The 18,512-nt window shown below is 39.5% G+C and overlaps 1 protein-coding gene across 2 annotated transcripts in view; it reads right to left on the bottom strand.

The window, feature by feature from the left end:
* The window catches only part of ANKRD44 (ankyrin repeat domain 44), a 154,726-nt gene that overhangs the window by 117,552 nt on the left and 18,662 nt on the right, over positions 1-18,512 (bottom strand). For both annotated transcript variants that reach the window (XM_039248951.1, XM_039248952.1), the window contains exons 3-7: positions 14,287-14,487; positions 13,876-13,963; positions 11,101-11,243; positions 10,077-10,289; positions 1,698-1,776 (exon numbers count right to left, since the gene is read on the bottom strand). In XM_039248951.1, coding sequence (XP_039104882.1) covers positions 1,698-1,776; positions 10,077-10,289; positions 11,101-11,243; positions 13,876-13,963; positions 14,287-14,487 — 724 coding nt within the window. The remainder of the gene's footprint in view (positions 1-1,697; positions 1,777-10,076; positions 10,290-11,100; positions 11,244-13,875; positions 13,964-14,286; positions 14,488-18,512) is intronic.

The raw sequence follows: 18,512 nt of genomic DNA, 5'->3' as shown, positions 1-18,512 counted from the left end.
AGGCTCCACGCTGTCAGCACAGAGCTCGACGTGGGGCTCGATCTCATGAACTGCAAGATCATGACCTGAGCCAAAATCAAGAGTTGGACACTTAACCGATTGAGCCACTCAGGCACCCCAAATTCACACTAAATTTTTTTTTATGTTTTTATTTATTTCTAGGAGAGAGAGAGAGAGACAGTGTGAGCAGGGGAGGGTCAGAGAGAGAGGGAGTCACAGACTGAAACAGGCTCCAGGCTCTGAGCTGGCAGTCAGCACAGAGCCCGACACGGGGCTCGAACCCACGAACAGCGAGATCATGACCTAAGCGAAAGTCAGACGCTTAACCGACTAAGCCACCCAGGCGCCCCTCACACTAAATTTTTTAAAATGGATCCAAAAGTCTCCCTAGTTTTATTTATTTTTAAGGCAGGGGACACTGTTTCTGGGAAAAAAAAAAAGTTGAGAAATATGTGAGATGAGGAAAGTGTGAGGAAAATTTCTAGGGTCATTCCCCACCTCCCCTTGTTTACTTAAGGCAAAACAAAACAACTAATGTGGCCCTTTCAATAAAGTGGATTCAAAGACATACCACATATTTCAAATTAGAATTAATGATTGTTATGCAGCTAATTTTCATTTTATCTTCCTTTGCTCACTGGAAACTTGTCAGGGTTTATTTTTCCCTATAGTTACATTGAAATGCTTATAAATTTCCTTCACTTTGCTGCAGATATTTTGCTTCCTAAGCTTAATTTCCCTGGCTGATCTGCCATCCAAATGTCAAGTAACTTTTTGGTTTTATGACTTGAGTACCTAAGATATAACATAGTACCACTAACAATTCGTCCAAAATTCTTAAAGATGAGAAAAAGACAGGTCTAAGAAACTGACTAATGCCAGAACTTTAAAAAGTACAAATGTGGGTCAACTAAAAATAGTTTAGGAACTGCCAAATTTACCTGGAATGTCAGCATGAATTTTAGACTAAACCTGTTTCTTTTTTTATTGTCTCTAAGATTTGCTAAGGAAGCAGTAGTTCTGTGGTCAAGGTCAATCTACTCACAGATGCTGGCCACAACCCATACTAGTATTATAAACCATAATGTGAAGTGACACTCCCTAGTACTTTGGCTACAGAGACAACCCAGTGGTTCAAGTATACTTTTCCAAGTGAGCCTGGAAAATTACTAGATTATGTGACTTTCCAAGGTTTCTTTCAAGCCCATGACTTTATCATCCTTTATATCAGGCACTTAACTGTTTTTCCTCTGAGTCATCTCATTTTTCCTACCTTTGTCCAAGTAGCTTAAAGAGTTTTAACTTAGGAAACTATGGTGAATTCTAAAACTTAAAAATAATTCAGATTTGCTGCTAGAAAATGTATGATAGTTATTTTTATTAGATTCAGAGTGAAGAATGCAGGACCTTAAGCCCATATAAGGACATCATTTACAGTTTTGAAACTCATATGTTCTTTGACTGACTGGGAATTAACTGAGAAATGGAGGCTTTATGTTCTTGCCCCTAAGCTGGATGGTGATGATATGTCTGGTAAAGAACTTTTAGCAAAGTGCATCAAAGGATGGTGTAAATCTAAGCTAAATAAAACAGACCATTATCTAAAACAGAGCATCATCTTTCATATTCAGATAACTGACAGCCACGCTCAGATCAGGACACCGTTCAAATAACGACACTGGGGAAGAATCTCTTACCATTCTGAATAAGGGTTTGTGACCGTGTGAACCTTCCATGGACAGCTGTCATGTGCAGTGGACTTTTGCCATCTTTACTCTAAAAAATGAAGGGAGAGAAACAATGGATTAGTGACATCAATCTGAAATATCCCTATGAAACAGGGATGCCCTAAAAATACCAATTTAAATTTTTAAAAAGTATAATAAAAAAATTATAAGAAGCAAAAGATAATTTTGAAAGCAAAAGGTAAAATATATATGAAGTCTCAAGTAACTGCATAACATCACATCATATCTATTTTTTAAAAGTTTTTATTTATTTATTTTTGAGAGAGAGAGTGGGCACATGTTCACACGCGAGCTCACACGCATCCCCCCCCACACCCCCCCCCACACAAGTGGGGGAGGGGCAGAGAGAGATGGGGACACAGAATCTGAAGCAGGCTCTGCGTGCACAGCCCAATGTGGGGCTTGAACTCACAAATCGTGAGATAACGACCTGAGCCAAAGGCAGACATTTAATGGACTGAGCCACCCAGCTGCCCCAAGAAGTGAAAACTATCTTAGAGAGGAAATGTGAAATGTCTAGTTACACTGATCATTTTAAACTATCCTGTTTCAAACTGAAGCAATCATCCAAAATATTTTTTCCTCTACTGATCTACTGATGAAGATGGTTTCCTTAAAGGTGTTTTATTTCTTTTCCAACTTTTGTCAAAAGTACACGAGAAAAGACAAATGATGTATTAACTGGCTTGGCCCTGTTTGACCTAATGTTAACTATGCTGCTATAAATGACTGTAACTCTCAAAACAGACGTGGAATCCTCCACCATTTCCTATATTCTAATTCCATAGCGCAACGACATTTTTTATTGTTCCAAAACAGAAATGCCTGCTTCATTTAACTCATTAGAAATCATAGGATTATGACATGCAATGGTTTAGCAAATTGCCATTTTAATGATCACCTGGAAAGGTGCTGAATTTATACATCTCTTCATTATTCAAGATATAAATGATGGAACTCTCTGGCGCAGATTAAGCCAAAACATGAAAAATGTACAAAATCTATATAATGATCATCATTATGCCAAATACCAAAGTCCTATATATTTATTAAGAAATAGTCATTTACAGAATTTCATATGAAAATAATAATACCAAAAAGAAAATATTAATTATCCCCAATAAACAGAATGTATCCTTTAATTCAGGTATTGTTAACAAAAGAAAAGAGAGGAGAAAGAAATTCAGGTACCTTATTTTTCTAAGTCTCAGGAACATTTTCCAAAGTCTGAAGTTAAATATGAGATGTCAAAAATGCAAATTCACTTTTGAAATGAAACCCATATACCTGTGCTTTAAAATGCACTCTTGGCAGGAATGTAAATTGGTACAGCCACTGTGGAAAACAGTACGGAGGTTCCTCAAAAACTTAAAAACAGAAATACCATGTGATCTAGCAATTCCACTTACAGGGTATCTACCTAAAGAAAATTAAAACACTAATTCAAAAGATATATGCACCCCCTACTTTTATTACAGCATTATTTACAATAGCCAAGATATGGAAACAACCTAGTTGTCCCTCAATAGGTGAATGGATCAGGAAGATGTGATACGTACACACACACACACACACACACACACACACACACACACATATTATGCAGCCATAAAAAGGCTTTAGACTGTGGGCTAGAATAGCTTATAAAAACCACAGAGGTTTAACAGAAGAATTTTTATTATATCCTAAAAGCCCATTCCTTAGAAAGGAAGAAAAGAGTTACGTACAATCTGTGCCAAGGAAAGAGTTAATCAGAGCAGTAAGAGCATCAATTGAAAATAATCTTTATAGTGAAAAGTCATCAGGCCGATGGAAGAAAAAAAGGATATTTTCTCCATCTTATATGATTATAACCTGAGTCAGAAAAGATTAAGAAAGGAAGATGGAAGTAAGCTTGAAGCTTTACTGAAATGATATATTTAGAGGCAAAGGATCAGCAACCAAGAGAATAAGGATACAATTCCAGAAATTGCAGAGTTGACATGAACTTGTCCCTAGGTGGTGCTATTTCTTTAAATTTTGCTCCAATATTTTCTCTTAAATTTAATTGAAAACATAACTAGGATTAGTTAAATATATATAAAGCCATAAATATTTCATTGTTTAGATAATATCTTTACAAATACTTAGCTAAGAACTTTTCCTGTCTAGAAAACAGCTTAAAGGTTTTACAGGGAATAACTACCAACTTGGTAGTTAACTACCTAAGTTGTAGCCAGAGAACCAAAGCAGAAATAACCGGTTTCTGTGTTGTGCAGTTGACCATGATGGTTCCATTTCAGGGACAGAAAACACCGCACCATTTTCTCCCATGGACTGGTTGTGCCTTTGGTAAAGGGGCAAATAAACAGGATGACCAAATTTTGGTAAAATACAAAGGACAGCTAGATCAGATCTATCTTTGCCTGGATTCATCAACCACTGAGTCCAGTTCTTAGCTGATATCTTACCCTTTTTGGGATATGGTGGGAGGAGATGGGGATGGGAAGCATTGAGAGTATCATGGTAGCCATTTTGGAACAGTTGTATTTATATGGTATGGATGTAAAGGGAACTTGCTACTTCAAAAAGCCATTGGAAACTAATGGAAGTCCAAAGGATAATACTTTTTATTTAGTCTTTACAAGTTAGAACTCAGGATATTCAGGTTGAGACTAGGTATCCTACTGAGTTTCATTATCTGCCTGAGAAATCTGTCACACAGGGGGACTTGTTATTCCACTGTTTTAAGAACGTCAGAGAAGGATAAAACATTCTTTGCATTCTCAAAAGAGAGGATATGTTCAGTTCTTCCACTTATTCAAACCTCTGCCTTTATAAGATTTTTTTCTTAATTTCCAGTCTCTTTCCTATTTCTAGACTCATTTTCCCATTGTAGTTAGTGATTGGAAGATTCTATTATTTTGAGAAATTTTTAAAATTAAGCAAGAAGCCCTTCTGTTGATGTAGGCATGGTTCATCCATGTTCATGAAGAAAAACTAATAAAGATGAAGAATATTTTATAAACATTCTGCCTCCTCCAGGGCAGAATTCAACACCATTCACTAAATGGAGCATCTCAATTTCCTTGACCACCATTCTCCTCAGAAATCCATTCATTTCTTCCACTTTGGATGCCTTTTTCCCTCATCCTTCAACATCTCCCAAACCCTCCCTAAACTCACAGACATTGTTTTTACCCAGGAACTTGTGTCTGTGGCACATGCCTCCTGTAGTCACACAGCTCAATGGTCCTACCGGAGGGCTATAGAGCATTTATAAGATAACATTAAGGCCAGCCAGCAAGGGTTAGGGGGAATGTGTCAGATGCCCAATAGGGCTTCCTAATTCAACGGAAGAGCAATCTAAAACACTAATCTGCAAAAAGCCATATGTATTCCAATTTTTTAATGGTTCTAAAAGCCACGGTTGGTTCTCATTCATTCCTCTCTTTTTTCCTCACATCCTCTCCAAAGTTCCAAGTGTCATGTCATGTCCCTATCACTGCTTTCTTTCTCTTGCCTGTGCCAGTTTTCACCTTCAGCCTCTGCTGAACAACTCATTCTATAATTCAGACCTGGTACATAATAAAGAAGAGAGCTAGTTCACTTCAGTAGATGTGTGATGGGCTTCCGCTCCAGTGTCTGAGGGCTAAATAGACTAAAGACCTAGGGATGGAAAAGAATTCAGACCATAGGCAGGCTGAACGCTAGTGACCTGGAGGAAGGCAACCTGGCAATGGTAATTTGTGAATCTATCTAAGTAGTATTTGGAATAACTATGTATTGAGTGCTTTCTTTAACATTTTGAATGCTTCCAAAAAGAGCTTTGAGATGCCACAGGAATTACAATGTAATGTTTAATAGAGAAGAAAAATTATTTCATATCTTGTCATGCTCTTCCTATTTGCAAAATACAAGTGAACCTTCAGTGCATTATTGTATAAAGTATTGTGTCTTTATTATTTTATCATAATTAAACCAACACTACAAAGAGACATGGCCGTGGTCAATCTAAGCAAAATGAGGGATTGTAAAATGTGTACAGGACACATGTTCTCCCTCCCCTCTCCATCATCTTGTAATTGCTCATGAAGATATCACTCTTAGTACTTTGTAAGGATAGAGGAAAACAAAGTGAACACGTGCATGGGTTTTGGCCACATTTCAATATGCTATTTCTGTCAAACTTTGGAAAATATAAACAAATACAAATTGTCTTGCAATCTACAAACACTTTCAAAATCCAAGGAGCATTGTGGGTACACAGAGATAACAACTTCAATTAGAAAACTATCTCCAGAGTCAGACAAAATGGCTCTACGGAAATGGTAGACAGTCTATGGCTCCAGAGTGCATCCGGAATCATGAAGGAGGATTCAAGAGAAGGAAATCGGATATAAACAGAGTAGACTGAAAGAGGCTGAAGCAAAAGGCTAGATTTAAACCAAAGTCCCATTTACACAGATCAGATATTACATAAACCTAAGTCTCAGATTTAAAAAAAAAAAAAAAAAGGTATTTTTTTCAATACTCATGTTGAGTATTGAATGATTAGCAGTGAATGTGAAAAATTAATTATTTAAATTATGTGGCCATGCTTTCTAGGTCCATTTATGGGGGAGAAGGCTGCCATAAACTGACACATCGCAGTTAACTGGGGGGAAGTAGGGAGGTGTGCCAGAAAGTGGCCTTCTAGCCTTGCTCTCAGGCAAGAGGGAATGGAGAACATCAGATAACTCCTTGAGTTAATTAATTAAAAGTTCATGAAAAGAGCTACTTTGTTTAACTTCAATAACTTTCCTTTATTTGGAGAATTCAAGGATTTCCCTTCAGATACCAGTATGGTAATACAAGTGTCACAAGTTTTGGGAACAACAAGTTTGGCCGCCTGTTAACCTCCTGCCTTCCTTCCATCCTCGGTGACTTCTATGCCATATGATGACTCTTTCCACCTTGGGTTACAGGTCCTAGGTCTCTGATGCCCCATAGTCTCTTACCCCCGACTTGGGACCCTGGATCGACTCCACTGAACACTCTCTTCTGTTTTACTTCTTCATTTCTGCCTGTTTTCCACCTTCAGGAAGACATTATACTCCCCTCCACTCCCTTTCTATCTTCTCTAACCTTTCTTTTTTTATCCCTTTCTCTGGCTCTTTCTCCTCTTCCTGATCCTAAGACTAAAGAGTTACTGGCATCCTCCATCCTTTCTCTCCTCATGCTCTGAGGTACTCTCTCCTTGCATGACCTCATCCTTTTCTTCTAGCCTCTACTATCGATCATCTCTGTGTGACTGAGGCAGCCTAATTGTTTTCTTCCATTCTCTACTGCTTTCCCATGATGGAGGATCACATTTTCCATTGTTGGTTTTCTCAGACTGTCTGTACCAAAGGCTCAAAATCACCTTCTCAAAAAATAACTTGTCAGTTTTACCTTCTAAGTCTATTCTTTCTCCTGACATCCCCCCTAATGATGGTAATTGTTTATCGAGTGCTTGCCATGTGAGGGATACCGTTCTAAGTAATTTATGTGAAATAACTTGTTTCATCCTCACAGCAGTTCCATGAAGAAGACGTTATTGTTTCCCTAACTTTACAGATATACAGATACACGGAGAGGTTGTTTATGATTACATAATTACTGAAAGCCAAGGCTAGGATTGGAATGTAGGCAGTCTAGACTCAGAACTGAACACTTAACCACTATGCTGTATTATCTCTTAACCAGATCTCACTTCTTACACTTGTCTTCAATTCCTCTATCTCCTATCCATCCAAATTTCATTGATTTTCTTTCTGCAAAGCCTCTCTCTTCTGTTGGTTGTGCCAACTCCCCTGGACTCATTACCTCTTATCTAGACCAGTTTTATTGACTTTTAGTTATTCTCTAATTGTCCTCTCTCTAGGTCCACTATACTTGAATTTTCTTTTTATAAAAATAAAAATAGTTTTTTCTCACCTGGTTATAAAAATAACAAATGCCCATGTATCACAATCAGAAGATTAAAACAAGTACATAAAAAATAAACTAAAAATCCAAATCATAATTTTGCCTCTCTGCAATGATATTATATTGGTACATATTCCAAATATTTTTCTCTTTTTATTCATATACACAGACACATACAGTTTTAAATTAAAAAATTAGATATTGTCTTACTACATATTAATTTTTTCACTGATAACACTAGGTATTAAGTCTTGTTCATATTTGCCAATCTTTTTTTTCTTTTTTTTTTTTCTTTTTTTTTTTTATGTTTTATTTATTTCTAGGAGAGAGACAGCGTGAGCAGGGGAGGGTCAGAGAGAGAGGGAGTCACAGACTGAAACAGGCTCCAGGCTCCAAGCTGGCAGTCAGCACAGAGCCCGACGCGGGGCCCGAACCCACAAACCGCGAGATCATGACCTAAGCAAAAGTCGGAAAGTTGGACGCTTAACCGACTAAGCCACCCAGGCACCCCTCTTTTTTTTTCTTTTTTTTTCTATTTGCCAATCTTAAAGGCAAATATACCTATGTATTAGTTTGCACTTTTCTAATTACTAATGATACTGAATATTTTTCATAGGTTTAGTGGGTATTATATTATCTCTCTTGCGATCTGTCTTTGCCCAGAATTTAAACAAGGTTATCAGACTTTTTCTTATTGATGTTTATGAGCTCTTTATATATTAAATGTATTAACTTTTTGCTTATCATGTATATTCCAGAAAAATTTTTCTGAGTTGTTCCTCTTTCAATTTAGTTTCTGGTTTTTTTCTTTGGGGCGGGGGGGGTTCTTTTGTTTTGTCTTGCCATATAAACATTTAAAAATTTTATGTAGTCATACGTACAATTTTTTCTCTTATGTTCTGTGGCAAGATTACTATTTCTAATGGTCAGTTTGGATCACATAATCTCTATAATGAGTATTGATCTCAACAGCTTATAGAAATCCAAACTCCTGAGCTAGTTGATAAGCCCTCTCCTTGGTCAGGTCACTTGTTAGCTTGTTCCTGGGTACTTTCTTTCACACAATTCATTCAAGCACAATAAATGACTATTCTGAAAATTTGTCTTATATTTCCTCACTATTAAAAATCATAAGAAAACAACATAAAAAGATTTTAATAGTGAATGGGAAAGGTCATTAAAATAGATTGATCCAGGGGCACCTGGCCAGCTCAGTTGGTATAGCATATGGCTCTTGATCTTGGGGTTGTGAGTTTGGGCTCCAAGTTGGGTAGAGGGATCACTTAAGTAAATAAATAAATCTTAAAAAATAAAACAGATTGATCCACTATTCTTAAAATCAAATCTCAGGAATGGTAGATTTTCAAAAGCAGAAGCAGAATACCCTGGGACCTTGCTTTAGGATTCCTATGTGCTTGGGCTAAGGGAAGTTGAGGATGAGTACAGGTGAGTGACCTCATCTCAATGCATTCAAATGATGTAACCTGGATGGTGAGGGCTGCACGCATAAGCTCCTCTTGGCTATCTGTTACAGTGAGCTAACTACTAACCTAGAGTCTACCCAGAATTTTTCCTATCCAGAACTCCCAAGCCCTTTCACATGATTCTCTTTACCTGGAATGCCCTCTCTCAGATTCTCTCTATCCCTTCTCATCTCAACTGATATCAATCTTCTGAGTCTCAGCTCAGAAGCAAGCTCCAATTTTGATTCTCAAGAAAGAAGTAGGTGTTGGCTTGCTTCTTATAGTTTGCAGTACTCTATTATTGTCTCATTCCACTCAGCACATTCTCTCCTGCTTCACGAACATCCGAGCACACTATCTCCTTACCGTACTGGAAATTCCTTGAAGGCAGAGCTCATATCTCATCTTGGAGTACTCCTTCTGAACTAAACAGAGGGCACTAGATAATCCTCAGTAAGTTTGCCGAATAAAGACTACTAGAGCCAGGTCAGTGTTACAATACTAAAGCCACTATCTAGGGTTTGCTATTGGACGATGCCTGAGAAACTTTTTGGTGGGCTATGCCAGGTTAGGAACAGAGCTGCGATCACTGCCTTAGGCTTTCCTTTTGATTCTCAAGCAGTTCTGCCATATTAGCTCAACATTCACCTCAGTGTTAGAAACTAAGCCAAGTCAATATCCTGGAGACCAGTATTTGCTCTAGATCATTCACTAAGCTACCAAAAGCACGTGGCTAGACCCTCAGTGCCTTCCAGCTGTCTGACCACTTCTGCGGTAACGACATGGCTAAGCTTCTGGAGCACGCCAACACAGGACAAGGCTGCGGGAGGCAAGGTACTCAGAGTTCTGATTTACTAAAACCGGGCATAATTTACAACAGTTGATTTTGCTTAAGCAGAGGCTCATTTAGTCCAGAAAGAGACTGAGAATGTCATACCTGGATGTTAACATCCGCCCCGTTGTTTACTAACAGTTCAAGACACAAAGCACCGTGTGTGGAGGCAGCAGCGAAATGCAAAGGGGTGAACCCGCTGTTGTTGGGCTGGTTCACGTTAGCACCGTAGTCAGTCAGCTCGTTAACTACAGTATCCTGCCCGTTGTAGCAGGCCAGGTGAAGGGCTGTGTTTCCATAGATGTTGATTTCATCGATCTGCAAATGAGTCCAAGACAGGGTGGGTAAAATCACCAGAGCCACTTTATTGCATTTTACACAAAAAAGCCTAATGGCTGCACCAAGGAAAGTAAACATCCATCTGTCAACATAATGATTCAGAGCTTTCTCTCGCCCTGGTGTGGTCATCCTGGGAATGCCTGTCATCCCAAGGGAAAGACAGCAAAAAGTGAATGTGACAAAAAGTGAACTGGGAGGAGTTGGAGGTTTCAACTCCTAGGGAGAGAGTTTTTGGCTAGGGAAGGGATAAAGAATGAAAGGCAAAGCTGCCTCAAATTGCCAGAGGAGAACTGAATCAGGAAAGATAGTTTTCCTTTCCTCTAGGGACAGGGCTGTTCCAAAGCCCCACATTGCCCCTGTTCTGCTAGTTGAGGGAGACTGGGATGGAGCTGACTTCTCCGGCTCAGCACTGGACATTTCTGCTGTTTGTCCCTGTCATTGACTCATTTATTTCTGCATGTACACCTAACTTAGGAGGCTGAATTCTGAAGGTGGGATGAAGAACCCTAGCCTACTTAAAAAACAACAGGCTAATATGTATTACATGCAATATATATGTTTAAATATTTCTCTATGTTTACACAGAAAGTTAGCCACTTTCTGGTTTTTCATTACTTGCTGTATGCTCCCATTGCCCTTTGATTGCCCCTATAAACTCAGAAAGATAGGATGCTAGAAATAAAGGTGATTTTTTTTACCCTGTTGAATTAAAGTGCAAACAGGATTCAGAACAACGGAAGACCCACAAATACACGACGGGTTATTTTTTGATGCATTAATCATAGCTCACCTCCACCCCCAGATTCAGGAGATGTTTGACCACACTGATCTGTCCATTGGAGGCTGCAGCGTGCAGGGGGGTATAACCCTTCTTATCCTTACAAGTCACTTCTGCGCCGTGGTTAATGAGCAATGCCACAACGTCCAGGTGGCCTTTACAAACAAAGCAACAGAAGACATGGTGAACCTTTTTAGGATAATTTGACAATTTATACCACCTAAATTATCTCTATTAGCTTCTACTGTCACCAATATTGTAAATCCTGCTAAACATGTTAGTACCACAACCTAAAATATATTATGTTAAAATAAAAGCAATGCTTTTGAAAGCAATTGCCATTCCTCACTGAAAAGTCCAACAAGGAAAATTTGGTTTGGAGAAACTAGTGGAAGAAAAAAAAACCAATCAGAATAACTACAGATTATTGTTAAATCATATGAAATTGCTGCTGCTTGACCATAGTTTTGGACCACAAAAATGCCAATTTCATGTGGTTCAACTTAAAAGTGTTCTTGTGAATTTCTGGTTAAATAGAAACCCTTTTAGATTCAACTCCTGTTGGCATATTTCCTAGAATATTTTCCTTTACACCCTACCTTACTATAAACAGTATGATAAATGTTTGCCCTTTATATTGTGACTGAAGATAGTTGATGCTTTGGGTCATTGCTCTGAACATGGTTCATAATAGAGGGGTAGAAGATAAGTACTAACTCCAAAGGCCTAAGATATATGTGGAGGTGTGTGTGCATCTGTGTGATAAAGAGAGATATGGAGAGAGGAGTCTATTGGGGGGGGGGGGAGGGAGAGAAATTGTGTGTGTGTGTGTGTGTGTGTGTGAGAGAGAGAGAGAGAGACAGAGAGACAGAGAGTGCTTAATCATGGCTTGTTTTATTAAAATTTTACTCTTTTCCAAGACTTGTATATAGAAAAATTATGTTCAATTATTAGTGGTGTTATCTTAAGCTTAAGTGGTATTATCTTTTGTCCTAGTTTTGTCCTTTATTCCCTAAAGATAGCCATCTATATATTTTTTCCTATTTGTATCCTGGTGACACACAAAAAAGCAATTCTACACAAATATTTTAACTGTACATCAGCAAAGAACAAACTTGAACCCCCAGGATCTCTAAGTCCCATCTCACGCTAGTCTAGTGTGTGCTCTGCACAAACATTAGTGGGGTAAGTGTCCCCTAACTTACCAGTTCTGCAGGTATTATGCAGACATCCAATCTGCTTCAGTCAGCGTGAAAGTTTGTGCTGTCTTTAAATAAAATGATACGCTTGCAAAATCTTAAGCTTTTGATGGTTTAAGCTGAAATACCCATCCAGACTGATCTACAGCCACATAATCCCTACCCAATCCACTCTTTTTTCTCCCCACAATTAATTAATGTTATTGTTTTAATGATAATAAAAGGCCTGTGTGCTTACTAAAAAGAATTCAGAAAAGGCAAAATGGTGTTAAGAGGAAACCAAAATCACTCATCATCACCAATCCCTTGAGGTAATCAGCTAACATTTCAGTATATAACACTGAATAGACATTTCAGTGTACACTGAATAGACACCTGAATAGAAAGTTTATATTGCATATTTTTTCACAAAAATGAGGATCATAATATCCATACCGTGAATTGATCTGTTTTTACTTAACATATCACAAATTCTTTGTATGTTAATAAATACTAATGACATCATCACAAAAGTTACAGGATAGCTCCCCATTGTGCAGATCTTTTTTTAAATTTTTATTTAAAAAATATTTTTTAATGCTTTATTTTTTTCTGAGAGAGAGAGAGAGAGTGAGCAGGGAAGAGTCAGAGAGAGAGGGAAGTACAGAATCTGATGCAGGCTCCAGGCTCTGAGCTAGCTGTCAGCATAGAGCCCGACGCGGGGCTCAAACCCACAAACTGTGAGATCATGATCTGAGCTGAAGTCGGACACTTAACCAACTGAGCCACCCAGGCGCTCCTCCATTGTGCAGATCTTTATAGTTCACCAACACAGTCTCCTGTGGGTGGGCATTCAGGTTGTTTACAACTTGGGGCTGATAGAATCTCATCAGCTTTTCAAATTGCAGGACGTTCTCCAGTTAGAAACACAAAGGAAAGATCTTAGCTCTTCATTTCCCACAAGTATACACTGAGAATAAACTCCATGAGGTCTATCTTTGTGAGCGGTATTTGTGCCAACAGAAGTGAAAAGGAAAAACGCGGACGTGTCATGGGTTCCTTCATCCCTCCCCCTCGAGCCGGAAGAAGCAGGAACAGTAAGCCCCAGCCTCGGCGGAGGTACAGAGGCAGGATACTCCATGGTTCCTCTGGTCACTTTAACCTCCACAACAGCCAGGGGGCTGCCCTTCCTTCCTTTCTGTTTCTTTCAAAAATATTTATAAATAAAAGCACACATGGAATTTACGTGTCCTTGCTTTGCTAGCTAGCCCTCTTTCTTTTTGAACACTTCACTTTGCTGCCATAACAAGCCCAAAAGCAGCAGCATTCATGCCGCTCTCCATCCCAGATCGAAACCCCGTCAGTGAGGGCTGGACCACGATTCATCCTTCCTCTTCTCTGTGGGTAAAATGAATCTCCGAGAAAGCAACTGTCTAATAGGAGTGCTCTATGTAGGCCAATAAAATGGACCAAATCTTAACAAAGGTGAATCCCAACCTTGGAAAGAAGTCAGGCCTTCCCAAGAGAAGGCCTACATGGTTAACACCGGGCTCATGGCTTCTTTAGGCTCAGGTATCTGCACTCTCCTTTCCATTCATGGAATCCTTACCCATATATGCTGCCCAGTGCAGAGCACGCCGGTCCTTTTTGTCAAATGCATTGATGTTTGCTCCTCTGGCCAAGAGTAAGTTGACCATCTGAAAGGAAACCAACATGCAGACACTCTGAGTCAAATTAACATTGAATCTCAAGGTGGGTCAGAGACCTGGAGTTCACACAAAGTACGAAAATGATGTCACAGGCAACCATGCAGCATGTATGTCGGAGGAAAAGACTGAGGTGATGGCTAATTTTTCAACCCAATAGCTGTGAATTTAAAAATAGCTACGGTTGCCTAAGGTTTGGTGTACAGAAATATGCATCACACTCTCTAAAAACCCTCAGCATTAAGATTAGGTCCCACGTGGGGCTAAGAGAGCCCGTAGGAAGAATTCTTGTTCCCAATGATGATGGCACTCACCTCCACGTGGCCATTCAGGGCAGCATGGTGCAAGGCTGTGCGCCCCCCTCGGTCAGAGACGTTGACGCTACTCAGCAGGGGAATGATCACTTCTGCACACTTGACAGCCTTATTGGCAGCTGCCACGTGGAGGGGGGTCTGCCAGTTCTTGTCCCTCGCGTTGACATCAGCAGAGTGCTTAATCAATACTTGCACTGCTTCCTACAAACAAAGTAGAGTGTGCAAGGGTCACTGACAAATGCTCAGTCAATACTTATTGAACAGAAGATGCTTCACCAGACCCCAGAACTACAGGAAGGGAACGCTCCGTGCCCTCACAGGCTGGCTCATGATGTATATAATCTTCTGAGAAAAGCTAGGTAATATGTGATACAGATCAAAAGAGTGGCACCGATTAAAACAGATCCACTTTATCTTTGTTAGGTCAGGAGCCCTGGCACATCTTCAAAACCAAATAAACCTTCCAAGCACAAGGTTTCTTAATAAGGTATAAGTATCCTTAGGTTAGATGTGAGCACGCGTGTGTAGGTGTATGCACCAGGGTAAAATATCCACAGCTCAAAAAGCCCCTAAAGATCACCTAAAGTTGGAAGTGTTGGTCCATAAGCCTCCATCTTCCAAAGCCAAAGACCTCAAAGTCCTTCAGACATTCTTGGATCAATTTATAAATCTTTGGTTTTCTCAGCCAATATCTTAACCTTCACTATGTGATCAACAGTGATCAAGAGAAGATGTCTATGGCTACCTCAACTAGAAACTACAAAATTGTCCCATTTTTTCCCAACTTTTTACATATTTTTGTGGGGTAACTTTTTTCCACTGTTGAGTTCCTTAAGCTGTACTGAGACTTACACTTTTTATTTTCCTTCTATTGACCTAATCAGCTTACTAGCCTCTTGAATCCTCAACCTTGGCTGCTATGCAATGGAATCGCCTGGGGAACTCTCAAAACTACAGCTGGCTGGACCCACACCAGAGATTCTAATTGGCCTAAGAATTTCTGTAAAGCCATGTGGGAACTTTGTTGTACAGCTAGGATTTAAGGCACTTTTCTGTTCCATCAGGAAAATGATATAGTTTCTCTCAAGATGGGAATGACTGTTGGCTTTTCCTCTTTACTTCCAGAAACTTCTAGAACCAGTTAGTGGGACTCCTTTATGAACATCTTGTCAATGTGGCATCAACAAAACAATGAAACTCAATGAAAGGTACCATGCTCCTGTCGCCCTTCATGGGCCAAGAACTTACCCCTGTCCACCTTACTCCTCACAGGCCTGGACTGTCTGATCTACTTTATCGTGCAGGTACATAAAAGTGCCCAGATAGTAGATTATTTGAACTCTTAAAATTAACATTTTTATCAGGGACATAAATAATGAAATAAGAAGATGTTCTAGGAAACAGTAGTAGCTACACATTGAGATGAATGGCTAATCTGGACAGTAGAATGAAAGCAAAAAAAAAATTTAATTTTGCAAATCAGAGAATACAGTTTAAACATACAGTGTGACTCCATTCAGATGCTATAAACAATAAATTGACAGGGCCCAAGCAAACAAAAATTACCAAAAAGGGAAAAAAAAGGATATGTGCCACCCTTCCTCAGAAAGGAATAAAGTCCCCTTAACATTTCTGGAGCTCATGTTAGAGTAAAACATGTATACATGTATTCTTTTTTTTTTTTCTGTAAAGCTTATTATTTGAGAGAGAGAGAGCATAAGTGGGGGAGGGTCAGAGAGAGAGAGAGTGAGAAAGAGAGAGGATTCCAAGCAGGCCCCACATTGTCAGTGCAGACAGAGCTTGATGTGGGGCTTGAACTCGAAAACCACGAGATCACGACCTGAGCTGAAGTCGGACGCTTAACCGACTGATCCACCCAGGGCCCCCTCTGTATGTGTATTCTTTTTTGTTGTTTTTTAACATTTATTTTTGAGAGACAGATCATGAGCAGGGGAGGGGCAGGGAGAGAGGAACACATAGAATCGGAAGCAGGCTCCAGGCTCTGAGCTGTCAGCATAGAGCGTGACGCGGGGCTTAAACCCATGAACTGTGAGATCATGACCTGAGCCGAAGTCACACACTCAACTGACTGAGCCACCCAGGCGCCCCTGTATATGTGTATTTCTTAACACTCAACCATGGTGTGGAGTGAAAGAAACATTAGTCACATTCTTTTTTTTTTTTTTAGAGAGAGTGCATGTGCAAGAGGGGGGAGGGCGCAGAAGGAGAGGGAGAGGAGAGAAAGAATCCCAAGCAGAGTCCACACTGTCAGCACAGAGATCCACATGGGATTCGATCCCACCAACCATGAGATTATGGCCTGAGCCGAAATCACGAGTCAGATGCTCAACCAACTGAGCCACCCAGATGCCCCCAGATTGCTTTAAAAGCTAGCTGGATGAAAAAGAAATAAACAAGAGAAAAGCTATGCCACAGTATAAGGATTAAGATTTAATAAGAAAATAATGATATTTTTATTAACTTTGGTCTCAAAATTTGTGAGATTTATGGAGATGTACATACAATCTACTGTGGTGTGGAAAGAAAATACTGGAACCTCCATTTATGTTTGTTTTCTTTAAAAAGGAAAGCAGTTTAGGGGCACCTGGGTGGCTCAGTTGGTTGAGCGTTTAGCGTCCGACTTCGGCTTAAGTCATGATCTCATGGTTTGTGGGTTTGAGCCCCGCGTTGGGCTCTGTGCTGACAGCTCAGAGCCTGGAGCCTGCTTCGGATTCTGTGTCTCCCTCTCTCTCTCTCTCTGCCCCTCCCCCACTCATGCTTGCTCATTCTCTCTCTCTGAAAAATAAATGAACATTAAAAACAAAAGAAAGCATTTTAGCTGGTATTTAACTTCTGGGTTGGGACTGTGCCTTCATTCAGCTCCACAGATGATCTCACCTCGCACTATATGAGATGCACTCCAGGAACAATGGGACCTCCACATGCGGAGGGCATGAGGCTTGCCCTCTCCTTTCATTTGCTCCGAGTGCACTGAAATGCACAATGATAGGCCTGCCAAATCAATCTACGGATTGTAATATTAAACTAAAACTAAACTTAAAATATTAAACTTAAACTAACCTTAAACTAAAAACATTCTAACACGGGCAAGATTTATGCAAGGAACCTGCAGATTTAAAGATGATAATACAAATGCAAGTGTAAATAATGTGCAGTCACAGAGCTGACAGTTCTGCTCTGAGTAAAAGGTTTCTATCACCCACATTACAAGGTAAAAATAATGACGAATTTAATCAGATCTGACAAGAGCTTGGGCAAAACAGAGGAAAATCATCAAAAGTCTATGAGCTACATGGTTATGCATGACGATGATAAATGAAAAGTCTCACCCTAAGTATATTGTGATATACTTGAAATATTAGCTAATGATAGTCATTCCTATATATAATTTATAAATAAATAAGATGCATAACTTGAAGATGCATGCTGAAAAAGTTTTGCAGAGATATAGCCAAAAAACTTAGAGATAACCATCATAAAGCAATAATAAAAAAAGTGGTATTGCACATATTCACAGCCAATAATAATATAGACTATATTTTTAATTCCTTTGTCTTGTGTGTTATTTTACTGTACTTATACAGATTCTTGCTTTGCACTAAATATTGTGTAAATTCAGAATAGACTAACAAAACAGCAACTATACATGAACATTTGACAAATTAATACTATTTGGACATAAGAAAAATGAATTCATGAAAAAATTTTATTTTATTTTTTATTTTGAGAGAGGAGGAAGTGGAGGGAGGGAAGGAGGGAGAGGGAGAGGGAGAGGGGGAGAGAGGGGGAGAGAGGGGGAGAGAGGGGGAGAGAGGGGGAGAGAGAGAGAGAGAGAGAGAGAGAGAGAGAGAGAGAGAATCCCCCATATTTACTATATGGCCCTTGATGGAAAAAATTTGCAGATGCCCTGGTCCATCTAGCTCCTTGTTTGAATTACCCCAAATTGCAAATGATCAAATTTGGTTAAAATAAAATTTTGTTATTTACCAGCATGAAAAAAATACTGTTTTGAGTCCAAATAGTCTTCTAAGGAGGGCAGAGGCCTCTGTGTTCAGTCCTTGCTATACAGGGGTGGGTCTACAGTGAATTTGGTGGGGGGGGGGGGATGTACCAAGCTGCATTTTGGGGCATAATAGAGCAAGCAGCATTTGGAGCTCGGTAGGAAGGAAGGGGTGAGGGCAGAGAGAGAGGAGAGAGGACTCGGG

The sequence above is a fragment of the Hyaena hyaena genome, unplaced genomic scaffold (assembly GCF_003009895.1).
Source record: "Hyaena hyaena isolate Hyena2069 unplaced genomic scaffold, ASM300989v1 scaffold_325, whole genome shotgun sequence".
Taxonomy (NCBI): domain Eukaryota; kingdom Metazoa; phylum Chordata; class Mammalia; order Carnivora; family Hyaenidae; genus Hyaena; species Hyaena hyaena.
Note: the sequence above shows the minus strand (reverse complement) of the source record. Positions and strands in the feature narration are given on the sequence as shown.